Below are 24,867 nucleotides of genomic sequence, written 5' to 3' on the forward strand. Positions count from 1 at the left end.
GTCGGTTTAAATTTAGCCTGGTGCGGAGCCCGTCCGTCACGACATGCAGGGGAAACTTTTACTCTAATTTAGGCAACACCATTTCTCCCATTATTCCCACCCTTCTCTCTCACCCTCGCGGCTCCACCGTCCAGGAAACCTCTTGGATTTCTGGAACCGAGCCTTTCTCTGCTCGGTTGGACGCCCGAGATCAGGTTTGTGCATTGTAATAATGAGACATCGACGTCAACCCGCCGGATACATAATATGCTGCCTGTGCCGTTCCTGTTACTTCTGTATCCTGATCTTCTGTCACCCTGTCAATATCCATCTTTACATCACCAAAAAAAAGGGAAAATTAAGAAAAAATGGCAGACAGATTTTTTGCTTCTCTTGCGGCTATGACCGCATTTACGGCGCTCGTCGCAGCCATGCCAGGCACTCTCTCGATCGGCTTCGAGCGTAACCTCCTCGCCGCGGACTCGGTCCACGCAAGCCTCCACAAGCGCGACGGCGACGGCACCGCGGGCGAGGTGATTTACAACCAGCAAAAATACTACGTCGCTCCCGTTCGCGTCGGCACTCCGCCGCAGGAGCTCAGACTTGCTATCGATACCGGCTCGTCTGATATCTGGTTCCTGTCCGATTTGAACGAGTTCTGTCTCGCGGAGGAAGATCCGTGCTCGGAGTCTGGTCTCTTCAACTTCACTGCCTCGTCGACCATCGTGTCTGATCTTGACGAGTTCTCGATCACCTACGGCGACAACACACAGGCCGACGGCGTCTACGCGCAAGACACGCTCGAAATCGCGGGCGTGACGCTCACGAACCAAACGCTCGCGGTCGCAACCGACACGAACCTGACAAACGGCGTGCTCGGCATCGGGTACGAGTCTGGAGAAGTCTCGGCAGGCGACAACAGTAGTACCACCGGCCAATACTCTGGTCTGCTCCGCTCGATGGTCGACCAGGGATACATCAACTCGCGCGTGTACTCGCTCTACCTGAACGACCTCGACGCTCCCACCGGCGACGTTCTCTTTGGCGGCATCAACCGCGCAAAGTACGACGGCGACCTGGTCGTGCTTCCGATCCAGAAAGAAGACGGACAGACAAACCACACCAGATTCCTCGTCACTCTCGAAGGCGTCGAGATCGGGGATGGTACAGACATCCAAGTCCTCGACGACTCGCTCGACACTCCCGCGCTCATCGACTCCGGCACCACGTTCACCTACTTACCTTCCGACATCGTCGATGAGGTCGTGAACGCCACCGGCGCGATCTACGAACCCGCACTGGGCGTATACGTCCAGTCATGCACGCTTCGCGAGCTCAACGTCTCCGTCAACTTCAAGTTTGAAAACGTCACAATCAAAACCCCAATCAAGGACCTCTACAGCCCCCTCACCTACTCCAACGGCTCCGCCGTCGTCGCCGACGGCTACGAACTCTGCCAAATCACAATGCAGCCCGCGAGCTCGATGGTCATCCTCGGCGACACCTTCCTCAGCTCCGCCTACGCCGTCTTCGACCTCGACAACAACGTCATCGGCCTCGCGCAGTCGAAGCTCAATTCCACCGAATCCGACATCGTCGCCGTCGACGCCGGCAGCAACGCCATCCTCGACGCGCTCACAAAGCCCGCCGCGAGCGCGACCGTCTCCCACAGCTCGGCCACCGCGAGCGCGAGCGCGTCGTCAAGCTCGGGGATCGCGGCGTCGAGCTCAGCGATCTCTTCCTCCTCCTCCTCCTCCTCCTCCACGTCCTCCGCGGCATCGTCTTCCTCGTCCGGCGCGGCCGCGGCTGGATTGCGCCCCGCAGCGGCAGCCGAGAACGGTGTCTTTGGCTCGCTTGGGATCATCTTTGCTGTTACGTTCTGGCTTGTATGAGTAGGTTTAGTGAAGCCTGAGCCCGTCCGTACCTTGACACCGGACGGTGTATTCACGTGTGCCGTTGTTGTATATACACTCCTTTGATAAAAATAAAGAAAAATAAAACCAGAAATGTTCGTACTAGCGGGACTGCCATGCACGCCACTTTAAGGCCACCACGTCAACGCGACTGACGATGCTCTTACAAGATCTACATCTTCTCTCCTCCACGACCCCACGCTCTCCACAACGAGATATATGAGCTTTGCAAACCTCAAGGTTGTTCACCGTAGACTCAGCACAAGGACATTTACGGCACACGCAGTTTTCATAAGCTGAAACAAACCCTCATCAACCCGGGGAATAATGGAATAATAAGCCTGCAACGATAAACAAAGAAACCAGCAGTACTCAAATGATAACCACCTGCAAAGACTAAAATCGAGAACTAGCAATACGAAGTCGATATATACGCATACATATATCAAATGAACCCACAATCTGATAATAAAAAGTATATTTATAGCTGCACTTCTTCATCATCAGATAAAACTAGCAGACGTACAACACAACACACAAAGGCAACTACAACGGAACCACCGACAACAGCCAACAAGTTTTTTTTCTCGCTAAAAAAATAAAAATAAGGAAGGAGAGAAGGGGGGGAGGTAAAAAACTATTTTTGATTTTTTTCATCACTCTCTTCATTCGCGACGGTCCCCTCACGCTCAACATATATACCTACAATTTTGAATTCCAGACGTAAACCCGTCAAAAGATCGACCGACATAAACCAACGCAAAAGACGATTTTCAAGACAAATCCCATAGCCCAGGAAAAAATAGTTTTTTTCTATTTCTCATCGTAATAGAGGTTAAAGAGGTGAGAGGGGGTAAGAAAGAGGGGTAAGAGGAGGAGAGGATGACGATGGAAGAGGAAGGTGGAGAGATCGTGAAAAGAGAGAGCGAGAGAGAGAAAGAACAGACTAAGAGCGCTTAGTGGCTGTAGCCACCCCAGCCGCTCTGTCTGCCCTGCTGGCTACCCATGCTGTTGTAAGGAGGGTACTGAGAAAAGCCGCCGTACACGTTCTGTTGCTGAGGCATAGGCTGCTGCGGGATGCCCTGCTGTGGTTGCTGCTGAGTCTGCTGCTGCTGACCGGCCGAGCTAGAAGGTCGGGCACCGGCACCCTTGGAAGCATCCTCCATCTGCAAGAAGTCAGGGATGCTGCCACCGAGCGAGGAGACACCCTGGCCAGCGGCCTGCTGGGGCTGCTGAGCCTGGGGCTGCTGCATGGGCATCTGCTGCTGACGCGAGTAGTGGTCATAGAACTGCGACTGCTGGGGCTGCGACTGCTGCTGCTGGCCATAGACAGACTTGGCCTGCGCGGAGGGAGCCTGCGGCTGCTGGTGTCCAAAGTGCTGGGCCTGGCTCTGCTGCTGGGCGTAGTATCCCTGGAAGTTGTTAAGGTAGTACGCGGTGTACGCGGGGCTCATGTAGTAAGGGTGCATGTTGTACTGGCTCTGCTGGGTGGTGATTCCAGGCGACGCGGTGGCCGGAGAAGCCGAGGTGGCCTCTGAGCCGACTCCGAAACGAGCGGGCTGGGTCGAGGTGCTCGAGGGTGTGAGCTGCTCGAGCGAAGCAGAGGCAGTGCGCTGCAGACTGTCCGGAGCGGCAGCACCGCTGATCGCGGGCTGCTGGTACGGGGCGTAGTACCCGTATCCCTGACGCTGGGGATCAGCGCCGTAAGGGTTCTGGAAATCGCTGGGGAAGCCACCAAAGGCAGGCATGTGCGACTGCGCGGGGTAGCCGGTGTAGGGCGCCTGCGAGAAGGGCTCGAACGCCTTCTGCTGCTGCGTCTGCGCAACCTGCGGCTGCTGCTGGTACCGGTGAGGCTGCGGCTGCTGGCCGAATCCAGAGAGACCAGGGGCGGGAACCTGCGCGGCAGGAGCGGTCTGGGCAATCGGAGCCTGCTCGGATGCCGGCTCCTGCTGGTAGGTCTTCTGGGAAGCAAGGCTGTCGAGCTGCTCCTTGGGAGTCGATTCGTAGGCCGAGCTCTCTTCGTCCTGGTTGTCGGCAAGGGTCAAGCTGCCAAACTGCAGACCGGAAACCTGGGCCTGCACGGATCCGGGCATCACAACAGGAGCGTCCTGCTTGAGCACGCGAGAGTAGGCGGGCGAGCGGGCGTTCTTGGTGGCCGACGCCAATCCAGGAGGAACCTTGGAAGAAACAGTAGCGCTGGTGGTCGTGGAGGGAGTGTCGATGGTAGAGGCGAGGGTGGAAGTGGGAGCAGGCGGAGCATCGTCAACCACGGATTCAACGTTTTCTTTGGTTAATGGAGCAACTTCGTCGTACGATTCGCTAGCTGGCTGCGCGGATGTCTTGCCCCAGGCAGACTCTTCAATGTGGGGAGCAGCAGTGCTGGAAGCGTAATCATTGTTCCATGCGTTTGTGGCACTCGCGGGTTCGCTCTCGGCAGCGGGCTCGGGTATAGGCTCAGCAGCAGGCTTGGGCTTGGGAGGTTCAGCGGGTTTTGGTGCTGGCTTGGCAATAGAGGCCCAGCTCATCTTGGTACCGGGCTTGATGACAGTGCTCGCTGCTTTCGTGCTGGTGGTGGTTGTGGGCGCAGGCTGTTCTGGCGCAGCAGCAGATGCCGCGGAGGCCCATCCGTTGGTTGTTTCAGCAGGTGTTTCGGCAGCGGGTGTCTCAGTAGCTGGAGCAGCGGACTCCGCCGCGCTAGGAGTAGGTTCAGTAGTAGGAGCAGGGTCCGAAGGGGCGCTTGCGGCAGCGTCGGTTGGCGCTGGAGTTGACACAGGAGCTGACTCGTCGCTGGTCCGGCCTAGAATAGCGTTAGTATTTAAGATCCGACAAGCAATAGGAAGGCAGACAATTAATCGAAATACCATTAGTTCTGCCTCCGCGGCTTCGGCCACGATCTGAATACAAGTTAGCGAATGGATGCAGCAAAAAACCGGATCTCGTCAAAACTCACCACTTCGGCCGCCTCTTCCTCGAGCCTCAATTCCTCCGCGGCTTCTGCCGCGCGTAGATGATGAGAACGATGGTCTTCCGCCTTCGGCGCCAGTAAATGGACCCTTTGATTTAGATCGTTCTTTGGTTTTCTTCTTCACTTCGCCCCACTGGCTAGCATGGCCTACAGAGATGAAAAAGGTTAGCAGACTGACGAGCCAAGACCGGAATCCATTCGAAAAAGAAGCTGCAAGTCGAGCCCAATCAGATCAATTGGACGGTGGCGAATAGAATCTGCGAAGTAATTGATGTAGGCGCAGATCTGAAATGCTCGAGAGCAACCAAAAGAGGCTTTCGCGACCACTCGCGTGATCGCGAGGCCGGGTTACGATAGCAGAACGGCAAGGAACGCACGCAAAACAACGTTCCAACAAACAAAACGAAGGAAGAAAACTGATCTGAGAGCTGATTGGGATGCACTTTGCAGGGACGTAGACGATTGACGAATGGATGCGGTCGGGGAGACGATGGAGAATAGGAAAAATTTACCTTCGGTGATCCGTACGACAGCGACTTCGACATCGCCTTGCGTTTCTTGGAGCAGGTACAGTAAGTCCTCTTCGGACCAATCTGGAAAAAGCTCATTCAATGAGCCAATGGCCTCAGCGAACTGGGCCTTGAGCTGTCTTGTTGTGTCGTCAATTGAAGACATTTCGGTGGTGGATGTGGAGAAACCGGGCGTGTCGATGGCAGGGGACGCCTCGGATACGGCTGATCTGGAAGAACGAGTGGTGTAGGATGAACGGCCACGAGACGAATGGAAACCTCCTCTGGAAGTTCTGTGTGATGGACGAATCTGAACGTCAGCCATGTACTGAGCTTTGAAAGGCTGCCTGGAGGACGCGGACTGGGCAGAGATCTGAGGATCTCGAAAAAAAAGGCAAACGAGTTAGGCTGTCTAATTCCAGCAGCCGCGGCGCCAGCAGAAAGAAGCAGCGCAAACAACTTATAAAAAAACACACCTGATCACCGTAGTCCAAAGCACAAGAGCCTAAGTTAGCGAAAGCGAGAGCTGAGTGTGAGAGAGGGAGGGATGCGGACGAGAGAAGGGGTATGGTGGTGACGAGAGCTCTCTCCGAAAATTTTACTGTTTGAGGGGCTTGGACGACTGTGATGAGGATTACGTGGAATACGTATTTCTCAGTCCGGTTCCTTCACGTGCCTTCTGGACCCGGGGAAGCAGACGGTGGAGAACAGCGGTCTGATCTGTTAAAACGACGACTTTCTTTGCTCTGGAATATATCGTGCTGCGCCGTGGAATGGCTGGCGAGAAGAAGTTTTGCTGCCCAGTCAAATGTCGCACTCTCATGACCACAGAGCGCTGATCTACGCCGGACTTGCTACCGTCGCCTCGCTCGCGCTGTATGCCCTGCTGCCGTCGTTCATGACCAATTCTGACGATTCCGACGATTTCTACTTTTCCGAGACCTCTGACAATCCTCTGGCGGGCTTTTCTCGAAACTCCCGCTACGTTGTCGGACTGCTGAACTCGAGCAATGACTGCTTCGCCAACAGCGATTTGCAGGTACGGCTCAGTATTCGAGCATCAGGATCGTGCGATTCAGATCAACTGACGTCTTCAACCTACAGGCGCTAGCTTCCAGCCCGACTCTACGAGCCTACTTGAAAAATCCCGAGGTTCAGAATGAGCCGCTCACGGCCGCCTTGAGAAAGATCATTGAGGGTAAGAACAACGAGATCATTTGCCAATATCATTTATATATATATACATACTCACCGACTTATCTGACAGAGCTCAATACACCGCTCCGGCGGCCAAAAGCAATCTCCCCATGGCCGTTTCTACATGTACTGGAGTACGTCTTCAAGCGACGGATAACACGACAGCAGCACGACGCGCACGAGCTGCTACACTTGATTCTCGAAACGATCACAGACGAGCACGAGAAGGCTCTCAAAGAATTGTCTGACGACTCAAGTCAAGAAAAAGAGAGCGATAAAAAGACCTCGTCCACAGCACCAGTCAAACGCAAGCTCATGCCATTCGAAGGTACCACAGTAGACGTCATTGAATGTCAATTCTGTGGCCACAGATCAACTCCCAAGACCACAAACTTCCTAGTCCTGACGCTGAACGTTCCGCAGACATGGAGCGCGACGCTGGACGAATGCCTGTCGTCTGTGCTTCTGCGCGAGACGATCAGCGACTATGGCTGCCAGTCCTGCAGACTGAAGGTGCTCATCGACTCGATTTCGCGGTCACTCGCGCGGAAAGGAATGACCGCCGGCGAATCAACGAGTGCTGCTCCTGCCGACGGCAGCGATCCTCCTAATTTCAATACCGATCCAGCTGGATACCTCCAGTATCTCAAAGCGCTCGACCCAAGCAGCGATCTGCATCCAACGATAGAGGCCGCGCTGCCAAGGGAGATCAAATCTACAATCACGCGAACGACGACGTTTGGCCATCTGCCAGACGTTTTGATCCTGCACCTTTCGCGGTCGATATACTCATCCGTCACCGCGACGCGGAATAACTGCCGCGTGCAGTTTCCAGAGTTTTTGACCCAGCGGTCAGGGCAGCCGAAGGCACCGAGGCTTGATTTGTTGGCTACATCACTCGGCGCGGAGGACGAAGACGCTTCTGAAGCAGTGGAAAAGACATATAGACTGGTTGCTGTCGTGCGTCATCTCGGAACACACTCTGCTGGACATTACGAATGCTACCGACGCAAGGAAATGTTCAAAGACTATTTTGCGCGCGCAAGGGAGGACTCTGCGTTTGAAGAAAAGCTAGCGGTCGAGAACCACAGTAACATCTCGACACCAGATGAAGTCGAGCACGTCAGTCCCACTACAAGTGAGAGCTCAGGCCTGTTTGCCGCTACGCCCGACGAAGACAGCATCCCCGACCAGCAGCACCCAGCGCAGACCCGCCATCGGGGAAAGCACCGTCGCCGCGAACTAGGCGCCCGCGCGGCACGGAAACTGTACCGCCAGTTCACGGGGCCAAAGGGATGGTGGAGGATCAGCGACGACTCGGTCTGGGAGGTGTCGGTGGACGAAGTCCTGAGACAGGCGCAGAATGCGTATCTGTTGGTTTACGAGCGGGTGTCGCCTGAGGAGGTGACAGAGTTGAAGGCGAGAGGGAAGCTATGAGCAGCTCTTTTCTTGAGCTGAGCTGCTTTTTAGATTGTTGTATATATAATTTTGATTTCGATTATATTGCCTAAACCCATTGAACCGACCTTTTGCTGCCAGCAGCGAATAAACTACTTTTTGATCCCCTTTTCCATATTTTCGCCATCTTCCCTTCCTTTTCCATCAAATCTTAGACAATTCATACATACTTCCCCTGCGATTCATACTTCACCGCGAGCTTGATCAACAAGACTACTCGACTTTAGATTTCGATCTAGTACGCGATGCGATCTTCTCCGGATCAGGAGGCGCAGAGGACACTGAATCCCTCTTTGCTCTTTTCTTTGGCGCAGCAGAGGTCGTAGTCGTCGCGTCAGCGCCAGCGTCGCCGCTCTTGGATGCTTCATTTGCTGACTTCTCCCCTGCGGGATCGGCAGCAGCAGATGTAGCTTCGGCGTCCTCGAGAGACCGTTTCTTGTCCAATGGCTCGGAGGTAACGGTAGATGCGACAGTGGCCGTGTCAAGATCCTCTTTCTTGCCATCTGCAAGAGCTGCAGGTGGAGCGACCGACTCCGGCTCAGGCTTACTGCGAATAGCCAGCTCGTGCGTCAGCCATCAACCGAATTGAATGAGAAGAGAAAGATGGAATAGAAACAAGGGATCAGGCGAAGAGAGCAAGCAGAGAAATGCAAAAGATAATCCGATCAGGTAATCTTACTTACTCTGATGAGCTGCCGTTAGTACTGTCGTCTTTGGGTTTGTCGGTCTGAGCGGGCTCGGAACCGGCAGATGAGGTCTTGTCCTCGGGTTTTTTATCTGCCGTGCTGATGACAGGCGGCAGAGGCATGTTTATGACGGGAGCGGATACTGCGGTGGTAGCTATTAGCAATGGACTCAATGATCAGTCAGCACGTGAAGCATACCGGTAGGATTGGAAGCAGAGTCGGCCATTCTTTCGTTTTTGATACAGTAGTGCGGGGAAGAGAGAGAGAGAGAGAGAGAGAGAGAGAGAGAGCGATGGATGGCGGCAAGGGATGGGCAAGGACGAGGTCTTATATAGAGCCGCCGCGTGATGAGTGCAGAAGAAAGAAGAATAGTTCCGGGGCCGGGGAAAGAATAATTATTATTGCCTCGACTGTTAACTTATTAGGCGGACCTAGAACTATTTGCATCCAACCTCGTCCACGTGGTTCGCTCTTATCCGGGTGTGTTATTCCCAATCTACGGAGCGCATTATACTGCTCAGAAGCCCATCGCCTGGCTGACGTCCCGAGCGGAGGAAGTGGGATAGGGCGGAGAGAGTCTGGGGCACAGCGATGGGCAGCGTGTATATACTTCCTAAAGCGGTAATTCGGCCACTACCTACGCATGCAGCGGGCGCAGGCGACAGCCAGACAGCGGGACCGGCAGCGAGCAGCGGCCGAGTGCAGGGGCGGCAGCAGAGCAGCTGGGGCCTGCGCAGGCGAGCACTCGTCGGGAGCAGGGAGGTGGATGGGTGAGCGGTGCGGTCGCAATCGGGCAAGGATCGCTTGGCTGTGACCCGGAGGATGTGATCTGGAGTGCAGGCAGTTGGGGACTTCTATCGAAACACCATAGAGCAGCACTAAACAGTGCTAACTAAGCAGAGATTCTTGTAAGAAAGGACTGCTGATCCTCTCAAACCAGCTGTCGTCATAGTAAGAGAGCGGTGTAGAAAGCGATGACTAAGCAACAAAAAACCTAACCACGTTCCGCAGCCGGCAAAACCGAGCCAGAAGAAGAAGAGAGCGAGCGGACAAGGAAAGGACGCCTGGTTGAGTTTGTGCTCTCAGTTTTCATCCATCGCGGCCACGAATTGGTTCTGATTGCCTGGAATTGCACTGCTTTTGAGCTATCGATTTCGCAAGCCTTGTCTCTAGACTGCTTGTTTGTGTATTCCGACCTCTACAACCTGCTGGCGAACCTCTGATTTGCCTCTCTTTGCTGTTTCTTTGTGCTCATCAAACACGTTGCCGCTTCTCTCCGGTTTCAAAACTCGATCATCAACACTACAATACTATAATCCGACATGGCTGAGCAAACACCAGAACAAGGCGGCGAGATTGACAAGGTTCCTGCTGTACGTCGGTCCTGCTGTGTGCTGATTCTAGACTGGCCTGCTGACATTGTTATAACTCCTTCAGTCGCAACGCGGACCGTGGATGACCTTTCTCAAGTCGCTCGCTACATCAAAGGGTGATATTGCGTCAATAACTGTAAGCTCTCTTGATGTTGTGCTGTTTTGTGTGCGCATGCTGATACAATTGGTGCATGCAGGCGCCTCCCTTCATCCTCTCGTCGACGTCGTTGACCGAGTACTCAAAATTCTGGGCCGAGCTTCCCGATCTTTTCGTTGCGCCGTCGATGGTGGTTGATCCCGAAGAGCGGGCGCTGGCGGTGTTCCGGTGGTTCATCGCGACGCTCAAGGGCCAGTACACGTCGCGCAACGAGGCGCTCGGGTCGGAGAAGAAGCCGCTGAACCCGTTCCTGGGCGAGATGTTTCTCGGCCGCTGGGAGACCGACGACGAAGGCACGACGATGCTCGTGTCGGAGCAGGTCTCGCACCACCCGCCCGTGACCGCGTACGCGACCTACAACGACGTGTACGGCGTCGAGCTGACGGGCTATAACGGGCAGAAGGCGTCGGTGTCGACGACGACGTTGAACATCAAGCAGGTTGGCCACGCGGTGTACAAAATCACAAAGTTCGACGAGTCATACTACATCTCGCTGCCGTCGCTTCACATCGAAGGTCTGTTCTACGGCGCGCCCTACGTCGAGCTCGAGGGCTCGACTTTTATCCAGTCGTCGTCCGGGTACAGCTTCAAGATTGATTATTCGGGCAAGGGCTACTTTTCTGGCAAGAAGAACACCTACAAGGCCAAGATGTTTGGTCCCGACAGCTCGTCGAAGCCGCTGTACACGTTTAGTGGTCAGTGGTCTGGCAAGTCGACTGTCAAGGACGAGCGCGCCAAGTCCGAGAAACTGTTTTACGACGCCACCGAGCACACGATTGTGCCGCTGGAGATCAAGCCACTGGAGGAGCAGTCTCCGTACGAGACGCGCAAGGCGTGGGCGAAGGTTGCCGCGGCGGTCTCGGTGATGGACTACGACACGATCCATGTCGAAAAGTCCAAGATCGAGAACGAGCAGCGCGCGCTGCGCAAGCAGGAGAAGGAGGAAGGCCGCGAGTGGACGCGAAGGTACTTTACGCTTGTCGATAGTGATGAGGGGTTGAAGAAGTTGGCGAGCGGCGCGGGCATTACTGCGGACGAGAAGGTCTGGCGGTTCAACCGTGATGATTTCGAGTCGGGGCCTGATAAGTGCTAGACGTCGATATGCAGCTGCTTTATTCAAATGTTTCTTTTCTATTCCGATCTTTCTACAAATGGTTGTCCTGCGCGCGTTTATGTTAGAGAACAGAATATGTTGGAGATCAAGAGATGAGTAGGAAAGATCCTCGAGACTCTTGGCCTGTCTATCCCAGCTTGTCTTACAAACTATAGTGTTGTTTCCGTTTGTTAAATATGGGTACGCAATTGTATTGCTTTATTATTATTAATATATATTATTTTGGTTATAGTCGTTCAGTGTCTTGTTGTCTTCTTCCTTTCGTCGCTTTAGTGTTTTTTTATATGTTTAGTGTATATTTGTAAGTGTAACTTGACAGTAGGCGTTGTTAGTAACATGCTTTCATTCAGCATTGGTGATGTGTAGTGCTGCAGACTGCAGTATGCTTAGTATGCTCAGTATGCTCAGTATGCTTAGTATGCTTAGTATGCTCCAGATAGCGGCTAACAGAGTCAACTCTCGATGGTGCCGAGAGGCAAGCAAGGTACTGCACAGAGAGAGAGAGATAGTCGTGGGCGTAGAGTCAGTGATAGTAGTGCAGAAGAGAAGCAAGAGCAAGAATGAGTGAGGACTCCACACAACTCTATCTCATCACTCTTAACTCTTAACTCTCGACCGCAAATGAGTCGCAAGGAAAGCAGCAGGCGGTCTGTGCAGGCGTAGGCTGCGGCTCGTCAGTGTGAGGACGAGGAAGTAGGCGTGTGAAGAATGAGCAGAAGATTTTTCGACGCGTCAGTTTCGTGTTGTGGCGACGAGAGTTTTGGTGCTACTGTGTGGAGATGAGATAAGGCACAATAGAATATATTTATAAGACTACAAATACACGAGAGATGTTTAACACAAACAAACTAAAAGTAAAGCAGAGATACATCTCTCTGAGAAGAAGAAGAATAAGAATACAAACGTGCAGGCTAGGATCTTCGAGGAAGAGAAAGCGCGCAGGATAGAAAAAAATAATAAATAAGCGAGAGATAGATAAATCAACCGAATATAAAAAAAAATCAAGTTAAAAGCACACAAGCTACCAGTACCCATTTGAAGTAGCGAAATCCAAAGTCCAGCCCGATAGCGTATAGAAAGACCAGTATAGTATAGTATAAAAGCACAAAAGAGGAAAGGAAAAAATAGAGATGAGTGGCTGATGCTGCTCATTGTTCTCTGCAAGATAGGAGGGAGAAATTACTCCTCGTCCTCCTCGAAGTCGCCGGTGCTGCTGGCAAGGTAGGCGGCCTTCTCCTCCTCGTAGCGCTTCTTGTCCTGGGCGGCACGCGCTTCGTAGGGCTAGGGAGTGTGTTAGCGAGAGTAGAGGGAGGGAGAGAAGTAGGAGACGTACGACTTTGTCCTTGGCGGTCAAGGCCTTCCATCGCTCACCGAGGAGCTTGCCGACCTGGCCTGGAGAGGTGGTGTTAGTAAGTCAAAAGAAGAAAGAAGAAAGAAGAAAGAAGAAAAGAAGAAGGGATACAAACCAAAGGCGATGCCAGGGTTCTCCGAGCGGACGGTCTCACGCTGCTCGTTGGCGAAGAACATGTAGGCGGAGAGGGAGCGCTTGGGGGCGTTGGGGTCTAGAGAAGATGTTTAGCATAAGTGTGAAGAATAGATGGTTGTGTGGTGTGATGGTGTGTTGGTAGGAATAGATGGTGGTGTTGTGGTGGTGGTGTTGTAGTGTGGTGGTGTGTTTGTTGTGGTTGGGAGACGCGTCGCCGATCAGAGCGGAAGACGGAGAAACCCACGGCAGGGCTGTGATGAAAGCGGCAGGGAGAGAAAGAGAGAGAAAGGGGCTGGGGGGAGAGAGATACCTTTCTTGCGGCGGCCGCCGACCTTTGTCTTTCTGGTCTTTGTTTCCTTGGCCATTGCGAGCGAGAGCGAAGAGTGACTGAAGACGCGTCGGGATGTTAGCAGGAGAGTATGGCGAGAGGAGAGGGAGTGGTTGAGGAGGGTATAGCGGAGCGCGGAGGGATAGAGCGCGGGCAGAAGCCGATAGAGACAAGAAAGAGAAGACATTGGAGGACGAGAGGGTATTGAGATAGAGATCAGAGGGAGGGGCGGAGGAGGAAGAGCATACGCTGATTTTTTGGCGGGCGAGGAGAGGGAGACGCGTTTAGTGTGGAGAGAAACACACAGTGTGGGAGAAGGGCAAAAGAGAGAGAGAGCGGAGGGGATTTGGCTGCGAAGAAGCAGACAGTGCGGGCGGTGCGCAGTGTGGAATGGCTGTGACTGTGAGTAGTGATTAACGTGTGAGCGGGCTATTGGTAGGTGTATCACACATTCCTGATTATGTCATGAACTCTCTTCTTTTTACTTCAATGAGTGCCCTTGCCCAGTCCATCCTGCCCACCGAAGTAGAAAGGAAAGTAAGAAGAGGCGAGGCGTTGTTCCGTGCGCTGCCAGCGGGGATGGTGCTGATGGGGATGAGATGTTGATGAGAAGACAATGAGGTTGTTGTTGTAACTATTGCTGCTATTCAATACTGCTGCTATTACTATTCTACTACTACTACTACTACTACTACTACTACTACTACTACTACTACTATTCTTACTACTAACTACTACTACTACTACTACTACTACTACTACACATATTATTCCCCTTTGAGTTCTCCTCTCCCCCGCTTCCCCGCATTTGCCCCATCCACTCCGCCGCCTGCTCTTTCACTTCTCCGCCTCCTCCTCTTCCTCTTCGCTGCTCGGGGATTCTGCTTCTCCGCGGCTCTGCTGCCTGCCCTCCTACTCCCACCATCCCACCCGTAGCTTCCTCTCTCCTCCACCCCCATCCTCCCTCGACCAGCCCTCTTCTTAAACATCATGACCGCCTCTACTCTTCCTCCTCCTCCTCTCCCCTCCTCCTCCTCCTCCTCCTCCCAACCACCCCACAAACCCCTCCACGAGCGCTTTCGCTGCTCCGTCTGCAACGCCTCCTACGCCCGCAGCGGCCACCTCCGTCGCCATGAAGTTACCCGTATGCCCTCCCTTCTTCCTTACCTCATTTACCTATCCCACCGCTAACCTCTCTCCGCAGACTCGGGTGAAAAGAACTTTGTCTGCGAGTTTTGTGGTAGACGCTTCTTCAGAGTGTACGTCTCTTCTTCCTCTTCTCTCTACTCCTCTTCTCTCTGCTGACATCACCCAGAGACACCGCCCGTCGCCACGCCGCCTCCTGCTCCTCCCGCGGCGACCAACCCGGTCTTCCCCAGCAAAAACGTGGCAAAAAAAGAAAAGCCTGCGACGCCTGCGCGCGCTCAAAAATCGGCTGCGACGCGGCAGACATTTGCAAAAACTGCAGACTCAGCAAAACTCCCTGCACCTACTTCCGCCTCGCTGAACAACTCCGCCAGCAGCAGCTGGCTCGTCAAAATAATGCTGCCTCTGCTACTTCCTCCTCCACTTCTCTCCTTCATACTCTGCACAACTACAAACTAGAAGGCTCCTCCGCCTCCATCTCGCTCGACTCGACTGCCGACACTTCACCCACCAGCGCCGTCGATCTTCCCGCCCTCAAGACCTCTCCAAAAACCTCCTCTCCACCTTCTGCCCCCGTCACCGCGACCTCTCCCGATGCTCGACAGCCACGCTCACCACCCACTCTCACCTCTGCCACTCTCGACCCCGCCGCCCTCGAGTCGGTCCTCAACCAATTCTCATCTGTAACAACACCTCCATTCTTCTCGACCTCCGCCGACCTCATTGGCGACATGGAGTGGCCAAGTCCTCTCGCCATGTCGCGCATCAGCAATTCGGCCTCGGATAGCTCTCCTCCACTCTCTGCTGCCTCTGCCCGGCGTAGCAGCTGCGCTTCTGAAGACACGCCTTTTCTCCTCAACTTTTCATCTATGGACTCGCGCACTCGCTCCTTGCCCGCTCTATTTAATACCCCCGACCGGGCGAGCAACAGTCCTGGCATGTATCTCAAAACTTTCTCGGAAATCCCCGACGACCAGAGCAGTACGGGATCGTTGTCGTCGTTTGATGGCTCTTCTGGCAAACCCCAAGAAGACTGGGCCGATGTCTTGCGTCTTGATGGTCTGGGCGGGATTGATCTGCAGTCAGAGATCAAGCTAGACGAGGACGAGGATGGGAAGCATCACCCACTAGTTCAGAGTGCATATTTTGACACTACGCGCATAATGATGGCCGACTCTGAGTGGATAAATATGCTGAACGTGACGGACAAAGAAGAGCGCGCAGAGCTGATGCGACTGAACCAGGAGCGCGACGTGAACGCGGACCGGTTGCGGGAGCTGGTGACTGAGCTGTGCTCGGTGGCCATGAGTACACCAAAACACTTGATGCGAATTCCGTATAACGTTTTCGAGTCGAGCGCGCAATCGCTCTTGACGGTCGAGAACGTGGACTTGTTTGTAAAGCATTTTTTCCAATTTTGGCAGCCACATGTTTCGATCCTGCACCCGCCGTCGTTTGACATCAAGACTACGTCTCTGCCGCTGATGCTTGCGGTTGCGCTCGTGGGATCGCTGTATTCGGTTTCTGAAGACCATATTGCGGCGGCGAGGAACTTGCTCGATGGCGCAGAGGAGTTTGTGTTTACTTCTGAAGCGTTCCTTGAGCTTGCGGGCAAGTACGGCCAGTCCGAGACGCTGGTGGAGACGCGCGCTCACCTCGAAGCGATCCAGGCCGCCTACCTGATTTGCATCGTGCAGTCGTTCAACGGCACGGTCGAGGCGCAGAGACATGTGCGGCGGCAGCGATTTGGCGAAGTTGTATGTGCTCTGCGCACGCTGTCGACGCCGTCGGTGCGAAACGATTACTTCAAGCAACCTCATCCGGGGATGCTAGACGAGTTTGACTGGGAGGCGTTTATCCAGTCGGAGCTCAAGGTGCGCACGTTGCTGCATATATACCTGCTTGACTGCGAGCACGCGATCTTCCACAACGCGCCGGGGAGGTTTACAATCACGGAGATGACTGGCGATCTGGCGTGCTGGGACGAGTCGTTTTACGCGCCGAACGCGATGTACTGCCACACGCACGTATTCCAAGAGTATCTGGCGCGGCCGCCGTCGCTGTCGGAGTCGATCCGGCTGCTGCTGGACGCGAGCGTGCCGGAAGAGGAGGTTGTGAAGAGGCTAGAGAACGCGTCTGCGCTAAACTTGTTTTTGTTTATAAACACGTTCAACACGATGCTGTTTGCGCGACGCGCGATGCAGCCGGTGAGTCCGCCGGACAATATGCATCTTGCGCTGCGACGGTGGCGCACGCTGTGGGAGAACAAGATGGAGTCGCTTTCGGAAGTGCAGCGGCGGAACATGGGGTTTATTAAAAACGCGCTCGAGTACTCGGTTCTGGCGGAGCGGATTTTGAATGCGATGACGCATGGCCAGGTTATGCTGGTGGAGGTGGTGACGGGCAAGGTTGACGTGGACGAGAGCTCGCATGTGGGCGAGATCCTGACAGCGATGGACAGCCTGAGTATATGATTACGCCTGATCCTAATCTACAATCACCACTTATCACTAGTAATTATGTCTCGTAGATCACGTAGATCAAACATCGGCCAGTTCGGTGTCTGACCCTTCTGATGTTCTTCCGGCCACCGGGCGAACAGCTGACAAAGCCCTTACATAACCCCAGCCCACAGCTCATCGCGAAATGCGGGGAAGCAGCGCTCAATATAATAAGTGCGGGCAATTGGCGATTACCCAAACGAGCAACACGGACGTCACTCGAGTTCTCCTCCTCCTCCTCGCGGGTGCGGGGAAATACCCACTACCAGCCCGAGGCCCGATGCCGGTTCTGCCGCAGTTTGGCGGTGGTTCGCGGCCGGGGAGCGACCAGATAAATACTCTGCTGCTGCTGCTGCTGCTATCTGCTCCCCATCCTCATCCGCAGCAATGGAGACCCTCAGCAACATCCAGTCCGCCTTCACCGACAAGCTCAAGCTCGACACCGAGCACAAGGAGTCCGTCGAGGTCGTCACCCCCCACCCGCTCGCGCTCCCGCCCAAGACCTCGTTCGACAAGTTCTCAAAGTTCATCGCCGCCGCCAGAGATGTCTGCGGCGCCGCAAACGCAGACATCGTCCACTCCGACAAGCAGCTCGAGGGCGGCTGGTACCTCGAGCAGTCCAAGCACCACGACATGCACGCCTTCCTCGGCGAGGGCGACCTCGTCGCCTCCGCCGTCGTCTCGCCCTCGACCGTCCCCGAGGTGCAGGCCCTCGTCAAGCTCGCGAACGAGTACGAGATCCCGCTCTGGCCCATCTCCCTCGGCCGCAACGTCGGCTACGGCGGCGCCGCGCCGCGGGTTCGCGGGTCCGTCGTGCTCGACATGGGCAAGAACATGAACAAGATCCTCAACGTCGACGCCGAGTCTGCGACCTGCCTCGTCGAGCCCGGTGTCTCCTTCCAGGATCTGTACGACCACCTCGTCAAAAACAAGCTCGACGACAAGCTCTGGATCGATGTTCCCGATCTCGGTGGTGGTTCCGTTCTTGGCAACTGCCTCGACCGTGGTGTCGGCTACACTCCTTATGGAGGTCAGTCCTCTCTTCACTTTTTGTGACGTCTATACATTGTCTAACTCTCTACAGACCACTTCATGGTGCACTGCGGTATGGAGATCGTCCTCCCCAACGGAGAACTCTACCGAACCGGCATGGGTGCGATGCCCGATCCGACCCAGCCCGGCTACGACCCTAACGCCCCTCTGCATGAGCAGCCCCCCAACAAGTGCTGGCAGCTCTTCAACTACGGCTTCGGCCCCTACCTCGACGGCATCTTCACCCAGTCCTCGCTCGGAATCGTCACAAAGCTCGGCATGTGGCTGATGCCCGACCCCGGTGGATTCGAAAACTACGTCGTCACCGTCCCCAAGGAAGAGCAGCTGAGTGAACTCGTCGACATCATCCGCCCTCTGCGCCTGCAAAACATCCTCCCCAACGTGCCTACCATCCGCTACATCACCCTCGACGCCGCGGTCATGGGTCACAAGCTCGACTACGTCAACCACGACGGCCCGCTGACAGAAGATGAGCTGACAGCCATCTCTACCAAGCTCGGGCTCGGCCGCTGGAACTTCTACGGCGCCGCCTACGGCCCCCCTCTGATCCGCGATGCTATGATGCAGATCTCCAAGGAGGCCTTCCTCAAGATCCCTGGAGCCAAGTTCCTCAAGCTTGAGGACGTCCAGGAACCCAGTGTTCTCCACATCCGAGCAAAGACGCTCCGCGGAATTCCCTCATACGACGAGCTCAATTGGCTCGACTGGGAGCCCAACGGAGTGCACTTGTTCTTTGCTCCCATCAGTCAGGTTTCGGGCGCAGACGCCATGAAGCAGTACGAGATCTCGAAGCGACGGTTTGACGAGGCCGGCTTTGACTTTGTCGGCACCTTCACGATCGGCATGCGCGAGATGCACCACATCATCTCCGTCATCTTCCCGCGCGGCAACGAGGAGCGCAAGAAGGCCGCCGTCTGGCTCATCCGCACATTGATCGACGACTGCGCCAAGATGGGCTGGGGCGAGTACCGCACCCATCTCGGTCTCATGGACCAGATCCAGGACACCTACAGCTTCAACAACAACATCCAGCGCACGATCAACGAGACCATCAAGAACGCGCTCGATCCCAAGGGTATCATTGCGCCCGGAAAGAGCGGCATTTGGCCGGCGAGCTACGACAAGAAGACCTATGTTTTGGACTCGAAGGTTCCCAAGCCGTTCTAAGGCAAGTGACGACATTTATCTTTCAAGTATATATACGACCATGCAGTGATTTTGATGAAAATAAGAAAGAAATATATGCGAATTGCGTCCCATCTAGAAACTGTACAAAGTAAATTTAGAACTATTAGTAGATTCGGTACTAAAATAAGCAACTTATCATCCGTACCGTATCATCCGCAACATATATCTGACATAAATAACTCTTACTCAATACGGTAATTCTCGCTCGAGACGTCTCCTCAGCTCGGCAAGTAAGCACACCCGCACCGATGACTAATAAGGTTCCTGTACAGAATTTTTTTCACGCGCCTCACAGACAACTCGAATCCCTTTTGCAAAGAACAGAGATCCTTTCCTTCTCTTCTTCATACATTCTAATTGTATCAGCGCCTTCTTTGCTACATCCAACAAGCAAAGACACTCGAAACAATTCTGAATAATGGCTCCGTTTGCCCTTCCCCCCCTGCCTGCCGTGGGCACAGCATGGGGTCCCTCGACCACTGAAGCCAGCACCAAGGGACTCTCGTTCGAGGACGCTCCGTTTGCGCCGTTCTCGAAGAGCGATAAGCTTGGTAAGCTCGCTGACTGGTCGCAGGAGTCTGGTCGCGATGGACGTGATCAGCGAGGTGGTCGTCAAGGTGGACGCAATCACAGAGGTATGTACTGATCCACTTCTCCTCTCTTCGTTTTTTTTCCTATTCTGCTTCTCATCAGCGCTCTCGCTAACTCCACTTCAGATCCATACCAGGCCTATGGCGCCAGCACTGTCTCCAATTTCCAATTCCAGAACGAGGACGACGAGTCCAGCTTCTCGGTCGTCGACAGCCGAAGCGCGGCCACCAAGCCCCGCGGCGGCAGCGGCTTCGGCCAGGGCCGCGGCGGACTCATTCTGCGATCGCAGGGCGGCGGCCGCGGCGGTGCGCGCGGATTCAACGCCCGTGGCGGGAACCAGTCCATGCGCGGAGGGTTTCAGCGGTACGGCGGCCGCGGCGGGAACGATAGCCAGCGCGGAGGCCAGCGAGGCGGGCAGCGCGGCGGTGCTGCGGGCGGCCGACGGTTTGGCTGGAAGGATTACGACAAGCCGCAGCGGTTGCGCGATTCGTCGGTTGTTATTGCGCCCGAGTGGAAGATGCTGGACGAGATTGATTTCATCCGGCTTGCGAAGCTGTCGCTTGATATCAAGGAGGGTGCCGATATCGACACCTACGGTTTCACATACTACTACGACAAGAGCCTTGACCGGCCCGGTGCGTCGTCGGAGTGGAAGCTGCAGGTCATCGACGCGCTGCTGTACAACCCGACTACCTCGGACGACCCCGTCATCCAGCAGCTCGCGGCCAAGAACGAGGGCACCGTGTTTGCAACCGACTCGATCCTGAGCATGCTCATGTGCTCGCCGCGGTCGGTGTACCCGTGGGACATTGTCGTGACGCGCGAGGGCGACAAGCTGTTTTTCGACAAGCGCGACGGCAGCCCGCTCGACTTTGTCTCTGTGAACGAGAACGCGGTGGAGCCGCCGGTGGAGTCGGCGGACGGCAAGGAGTCGATCAACTCGCCGTCGTCGCTCGCGCTCGAGGCCACGTTCATCAACCACAACTTTGCCGAGCAGGCCGTGATCGAGTCTGCCAAGGCGAAGCACGAGTTTGCGCACCCGAACCCGTTCTACAATCCCGAGGAAGAGACCGAGCCGCTGGCGTCGCGCGGATACCGGTACCGCAAGTTCAACCTCTCGGCGCAGGACGAGGAGGAGCCGCTGAACCTGATTGTGCGCACGGAGGTCGACGGCGCGATCAAGAACCCGACGGGCGAGGACTCGTTCATCACGATCAAGGCGCTCAACGAGTTCGACACGCGTGCTCCGGGCGCCGGCGGCGCGCTCGACTGGCGCTCCAAGTTCTCGAGCCAGCGCGGTGCGGTGGTCGCGACCGAGATGAAGAACAACAGCTGCAAGCTTGCGCGCTGGACGGTGCAGAGCATCCTCGCGGGCGCGGAGCAGATGAAGCTCGGCTTTGTCTCGCGCGCCAACCCGAAGGACAAGAGTCGCCATGTCGTGCTCGGCGTCGTGGGATACAAGCCGCGCGAGTTTGCAAACCAGATGAACTTCAGCGTGGCGAACGGGTGGGGTATCGCCCGGTCCATTATCGACATGTGCATGGCTTTGCCTGAGGGCAAGTATGTTATTGTCAAGGACCCGAACAAACCGGTCATCCGTCTGTACGATGTGCCTAAGGATGCTTTTGATCAGCCGGAGAAGGAGGATGAGTAATCTATCTCTCTGTTATTGTTTTGTGTTGAAAATAAATGTGTTTCGCTGCTTTTGATTGGTACCAGTTTATGTTGTCTTAAAAGTCCTCTTTACAATTAATCTGTTCTATTTACACATAACTCCAAGTCACCCCAGTATCCGCTACCTAATCTCAGCACCCTCTATAATCCTTCTCAGCGCAGTACCCCACACGGACGCGACGCCAGACTCGACCATCATGTACTTGACCAGTCTGTCCTTCGACGCGGCCTTGTCGCCAGCCACGAGCGCGATGGCGAGGATCTCGTCGAGCTCGCGCAGGTGCGGCTCCGAGAGCGTGGGGAGCGCTTTCCGTAGCTTGGCGGTGTAGTGTGTTGACTCGCGCGGTGGGATCTTCGGCGAGGTGTTAGTCTAGAGAAGAGTAGAAGTGGAGACAAAGGGAGATCACGGCACATACGGAGTTTGGCAGGGCGAGCAGGCGCTCGAGTGAAGTAGAGACCTGTTCAGACGATACTATTTTCTCTGCCGCCGCAGTTTCTGATGGTTCGGAGACAACAGCATTCCGGTTCGCGGGAGGTATTATCAGACTTTCTTGCTGTTCTGAAGGCTGCTGCTGCTGCGCGTGGAGGAGCTGCTTGTGCAGCGATACGCTTGACTTTGTCGATCCGAGCGGAGACGAGGACGCCGAGCGCGCGTTTGCGAAATGGATCGGCAGTGCGTCGTTGTAGCCCACGGGAGCGGCGGTGGTCTGGTAGGAGGTCATGGTAGGCAAGCTATGGGCGGTGTTGGATTGGTATCAAGAGTGGATGGATGGCTGAGGCGGAGGGAGGTCAGGTCGCCACGCTGCGGCAGGAATAGCTCTGTCTTTAAACTTTACTTTGACTTTGGAGATGCTCCGCGCCGCACTATGGAAGGGTGGTTTTGCAGCGGGTTTGCAATGATCAGTGTGGTTGAAGACGAGAATGTAAGTATTCATAGCTGCTGTGTAGAGATTCGACCTACTTGTCTTGTCCTGAGCGAGCAACTACGGTCTTGATCTCAAGGTGTTAGCACTCCTCGCCCAGAGCGGATAAAAGTAAACACCGAACCCTAAGTGTAGGGTTGACTTCTAACCTAACCCCCATCCCTCTCTTCAGGTCTATAAAAGCAGGCCGCCGCCCCGAAAGCTCCGCTTTCCTTTTTTCTTTTCTTTAACTCTCTTTGCCTTTTGGCTTAGATCAAGTGTAGTATCTGTTCTTTTCAGTGTAACAACTGAAACGACACTATTCGTGTCTTTTAATGTTACTCTTATTTTTGTCTCCCGGCGCGCAGTCCGCTGGGCTTGCCTATGACTGTGCGCATCGTGTCGTTGCTATTGCACTACCGGCAACTGACGCAAATACCTCGAAGAGTGCTTTATAGTGTTCTTTTGTTGGTTGGGAGACTGATTGTAAATGATGCTTTTTTGAGTTGGTCGGATCGTGTTTACGATTGATTGAAGCAATGGTTCATTTATAGTCAGTTTTTGTATTTGTATTTTTATATAAGTTATTCATCAATGAAGGTATCATAAAATATCATCGTCACTGTAAAAGATAAACAATAACAAACCGTCGTAAAACAATAAAGAAGAACTTGTCTCTTCTGCTTGTCCCTGTGAGGCTCAGAGATTCAACTCAAAACTCCCAAGCAAAAAAAAACTACCTTCCTCACCACCGTCCTCACTGCCATCGCCATTACTCTCACACCATGGCCGAACAGCGGTTTAGGAAACCAAACCAAGCAAATAGAAGAAGCAATGGCGACAACAAAACCAGCAGCTGGAAGAAGAGTGCACCTGGCGGGAAGAAGCCTGGCGTGAGGGAGAATGCGAAATCAAAAGAGCGGTTCACGCCGGCCAAGGCTCGCAAGGAGGATCAGCACGAGTCTGGCGACGACAGTGAAGACGACGACGATGACGGAGACGAGTTTCTTGCGCTTGAGAAAGGGGACACCGGCAGCGGTAAGAAGCAGCACAAACGATCGTCAAAACACGCTCCGCAAGAGATCTCAGCCAAGAAACCCGTCGGCCGCTTCCGCGAGGTCGTCGAGGTCCCCAAGATCATCCGCCGCGACCCGCGCTTCGAGGCGCTCTCGGGCAAGTTCGACGACACGCAGTTTCGCAAAAACTACGGTTTCCTGAACGAGTACCGCGAGCGAGAGCTGGCGGAGCTCAAGGAGCGCATGGCGAAGACGCGGGATCCGGTCGAGGTCGCGAGGATGAAGAAGGAGTATCAGAGTTTAGAGTCGAAGCTCAAGGCGGCGAAGAAAAAGGAGTTTGAGAAGAAGGTGCTCAAGGAAGCTGAGCGGAAGGAGAGGGAGCTGGTGAAGCAGGGCAAGAAGCCGTTCTATATGAAGAAGTGTGAGTCTTTTCTATTCTATCTCCCTTTCTACGTTTTTATCTTTGTTGCTGACAATGTCTGTTTCGATTATAGCCGACAAGCGGAAACTGGTACTCACGCAGAAATTCAGCGAAATGAAGAAATCAGACGTCGACCGCGCCATCCAGCGACGACGCAAGAAAAACATCTCAAAGGAGCGCAAGAAGATCCCGTTTGCGCGGTCGGCAGAGGAATAAGCTGCTTTCTCTTTTCCATTTTTGTTTATTGGGTGGCGTTTTGCTTTGCTTTTGTCTAGTTTTTGTTTGAATGCATGAGCTGTACGTTTTATGTAATTCGTGGTAATGGAATTGTTATTTATGATACACTCCGTATATGCAGCGTCCACCACCTAAATCCTCTCCTTCTTCTCATTAGCAACCCAATCCTCCCAAGACCCCGCATAATTCCCCCTCTTCTGATACCCAAACTCCCCCGCGATCTGCTGCGCATAGTCGCAGCGCACGCCCCCGAGGCAGTAAAACACCAGCTCCTTATCCTTCGACGGCTTCTCGAACCCGAACCGGTACTCGAACTCGTCGTCCGAGAGCGAGAGCGCCTCGGGCGCGGACTTGTACGGGATGTTGATCGCGGTCGGGATGAAGCCTTCGCGGTGGACTTCGATGGGTTCGCGCACGTCGACTAGGATTTTGTCGGGGTGGGGGTTTTCTGATAACTCCTTGATCTGCAGTTTAAGAAAAAGTCAGAAAGCAATTCTATCTTAATTCAATCGTGGTATCGCGTAGGATTGACATACAGCCTTGTACTCGTACTGAACAGGCGGTTGAATCCCAGACTCACTCGACTCAAATCTCTTAAACACAGACGAGCCAGTCCTCAGCTTATCAAATCCGTACCCCGCAGCATTTCCCCTCCCAACCGCCGACGACAACGTCGTCGGCGGAACCGACACAAAGCCGCGGGACAAAGAAGCGAAAGCGGCAGGCGAGCGACGGGTGAGCGTCCGCGCGGCGGAGGAGGAGGACTGGAGTAGCAGTTCTGTGGCGGCGGAGGCGGTCATCCGCCACGACGAACGGGTTGCTTGAAGAAATGACATTGTTTTGTTTGAAATTGAGTGTTTCTAGTGAAGTGTAGTTGTTTTGTCAGGAGAGATTCGTAGAGTGTGGAGTGGCGATGGTGGATTTTGAATCAGCGGTGGGAGAATATTCGATTTCGTTCGTACCTGCGGACCAG

The 24,867-nt window shown here is 54.4% G+C and overlaps 11 protein-coding genes across 11 annotated transcripts; 7 read left to right on the top strand and 4 right to left on the bottom strand.

Moving 5' to 3' along the window:
- Positions 1 to 410: 410 nt before the first annotated feature.
- Positions 411 to 1,871, top strand: BZA70DRAFT_298500 (aspartic peptidase domain-containing protein; the record flags this gene model as incomplete). Its single annotated transcript, XM_064914609.1, has 1 exon — positions 411 to 1,871. The coding sequence occupies one exon, from the start codon at positions 411 to 413 to the stop codon at positions 1,869 to 1,871; it is 1,461 nt and encodes a 486-aa protein (XP_064771251.1).
- A 977-nt stretch (positions 1,872 to 2,848) lies between these two features.
- Positions 2,849 to 5,532, bottom strand: BZA70DRAFT_287535 (uncharacterized protein; the record flags this gene model as incomplete). The annotated part of the gene is made up of 4 exons (XM_064913961.1): positions 2,849 to 4,689; positions 4,754 to 4,786; positions 4,843 to 5,004; positions 5,370 to 5,532. 4 exons carry the CDS (start codon positions 5,530 to 5,532, stop codon positions 2,849 to 2,851), a joined length of 2,199 nt encoding a protein of 732 aa, XP_064771252.1.
- Positions 5,533 to 6,019: 487 nt separating this feature from the next.
- Positions 6,020 to 8,045, top strand: BZA70DRAFT_273174 (uncharacterized protein). Its single transcript, XM_064911790.1, has 3 exons — positions 6,020 to 6,405; positions 6,471 to 6,564; positions 6,634 to 8,045. The coding sequence occupies exons 1-3, from the start codon at positions 6,175 to 6,177 to the stop codon at positions 7,998 to 8,000; spliced, it is 1,692 nt and encodes a 563-aa protein (XP_064771253.1). The 5' UTR covers positions 6,020 to 6,174; the 3' UTR covers positions 8,001 to 8,045.
- A 1,984-nt stretch (positions 8,046 to 10,029) lies between these two features.
- BZA70DRAFT_287538 (uncharacterized protein) lies at positions 10,030 to 11,330 on the top strand (the record flags this gene model as incomplete). Its single annotated transcript, XM_064913962.1, has 3 exons — positions 10,030 to 10,080; positions 10,145 to 10,216; positions 10,278 to 11,330. The coding sequence occupies 3 exons, from the start codon at positions 10,030 to 10,032 to the stop codon at positions 11,328 to 11,330; spliced, it is 1,176 nt and encodes a 391-aa protein (XP_064771254.1).
- Positions 11,331 to 12,203: 873 nt separating this feature from the next.
- Positions 12,204 to 13,479, bottom strand: BZA70DRAFT_273186 (nucleosome binding protein). Its single transcript, XM_064911791.1, has 5 exons — positions 13,414 to 13,479; positions 13,148 to 13,224; positions 12,818 to 12,913; positions 12,685 to 12,743; positions 12,204 to 12,632 (listed from the first exon to the last, which is right to left on the bottom strand). The coding sequence occupies exons 2-5, from the start codon at positions 13,200 to 13,202 to the stop codon at positions 12,531 to 12,533; spliced, it is 312 nt and encodes a 103-aa protein (XP_064771255.1). The 5' UTR covers positions 13,203 to 13,224; positions 13,414 to 13,479; the 3' UTR covers positions 12,204 to 12,530.
- A 615-nt stretch (positions 13,480 to 14,094) lies between these two features.
- BZA70DRAFT_273188 (uncharacterized protein) lies at positions 14,095 to 14,503 on the top strand. The gene is made up of 2 exons (XM_064911792.1): positions 14,095 to 14,309; positions 14,370 to 14,503. Exons 1-2 carry the CDS (start codon positions 14,156 to 14,158, stop codon positions 14,468 to 14,470), a joined length of 255 nt encoding a protein of 84 aa, XP_064771256.1. The 5' UTR covers positions 14,095 to 14,155; the 3' UTR covers positions 14,471 to 14,503.
- Positions 14,504 to 17,819: 3,316 nt separating this feature from the next.
- Positions 17,820 to 19,134, top strand: BZA70DRAFT_273191 (FAD-linked oxidase-like protein). Its single transcript, XM_064911793.1, has one exon. The coding sequence runs from the start codon at positions 17,905 to 17,907 to the stop codon at positions 19,030 to 19,032; it is 1,128 nt and encodes a 375-aa protein (XP_064771257.1). The 5' UTR covers positions 17,820 to 17,904; the 3' UTR covers positions 19,033 to 19,134.
- BZA70DRAFT_273193 (eukaryotic translation initiation factor 3 subunit D) lies at positions 19,135 to 21,365 on the top strand. Its single transcript, XM_064911794.1, has 2 exons — positions 19,135 to 19,688; positions 19,770 to 21,365. Exons 1-2 carry the CDS (start codon positions 19,472 to 19,474, stop codon positions 21,296 to 21,298), a joined length of 1,746 nt encoding a protein of 581 aa, XP_064771258.1. The 5' UTR covers positions 19,135 to 19,471; the 3' UTR covers positions 21,299 to 21,365.
- A 1-nt stretch (position 21,366) lies between these two features.
- On the bottom strand, positions 21,367 to 22,286 carry BZA70DRAFT_293504 (uncharacterized protein). Its single transcript, XM_064914413.1, has 2 exons — positions 21,735 to 22,286; positions 21,367 to 21,670 (listed from the first exon to the last, which is right to left on the bottom strand). Exons 1-2 carry the CDS (start codon positions 22,038 to 22,040, stop codon positions 21,440 to 21,442), a joined length of 537 nt encoding a protein of 178 aa, XP_064771259.1. The 5' UTR covers positions 22,041 to 22,286; the 3' UTR covers positions 21,367 to 21,439.
- Positions 22,287 to 22,967: 681 nt separating this feature from the next.
- On the top strand, positions 22,968 to 23,985 carry BZA70DRAFT_308975 (uncharacterized protein). The gene is made up of 2 exons (XM_064914870.1): positions 22,968 to 23,657; positions 23,731 to 23,985. Exons 1-2 carry the CDS (start codon positions 23,006 to 23,008, stop codon positions 23,871 to 23,873), a joined length of 795 nt encoding a protein of 264 aa, XP_064771260.1. The 5' UTR covers positions 22,968 to 23,005; the 3' UTR covers positions 23,874 to 23,985.
- On the bottom strand, positions 23,986 to 24,863 carry BZA70DRAFT_273198 (Rhodanese-like domain-containing protein). The gene is made up of 2 exons (XM_064911795.1): positions 24,431 to 24,863; positions 23,986 to 24,358 (listed from the first exon to the last, which is right to left on the bottom strand). The coding sequence occupies exons 1-2, from the start codon at positions 24,728 to 24,730 to the stop codon at positions 24,026 to 24,028; spliced, it is 633 nt and encodes a 210-aa protein (XP_064771261.1). The 5' UTR covers positions 24,731 to 24,863; the 3' UTR covers positions 23,986 to 24,025.
- Positions 24,864 to 24,867: the final 4 nt, after the last annotated feature.

The sequence above is a fragment of the Myxozyma melibiosi genome (genome assembly GCF_037950935.1).
Source record: "Myxozyma melibiosi strain Phaff 52-87 chromosome Unknown BZA70scaffold_1, whole genome shotgun sequence".
In the NCBI taxonomy this organism is placed as follows: domain Eukaryota; kingdom Fungi; phylum Ascomycota; class Lipomycetes; order Lipomycetales; family Lipomycetaceae; genus Myxozyma; species Myxozyma melibiosi.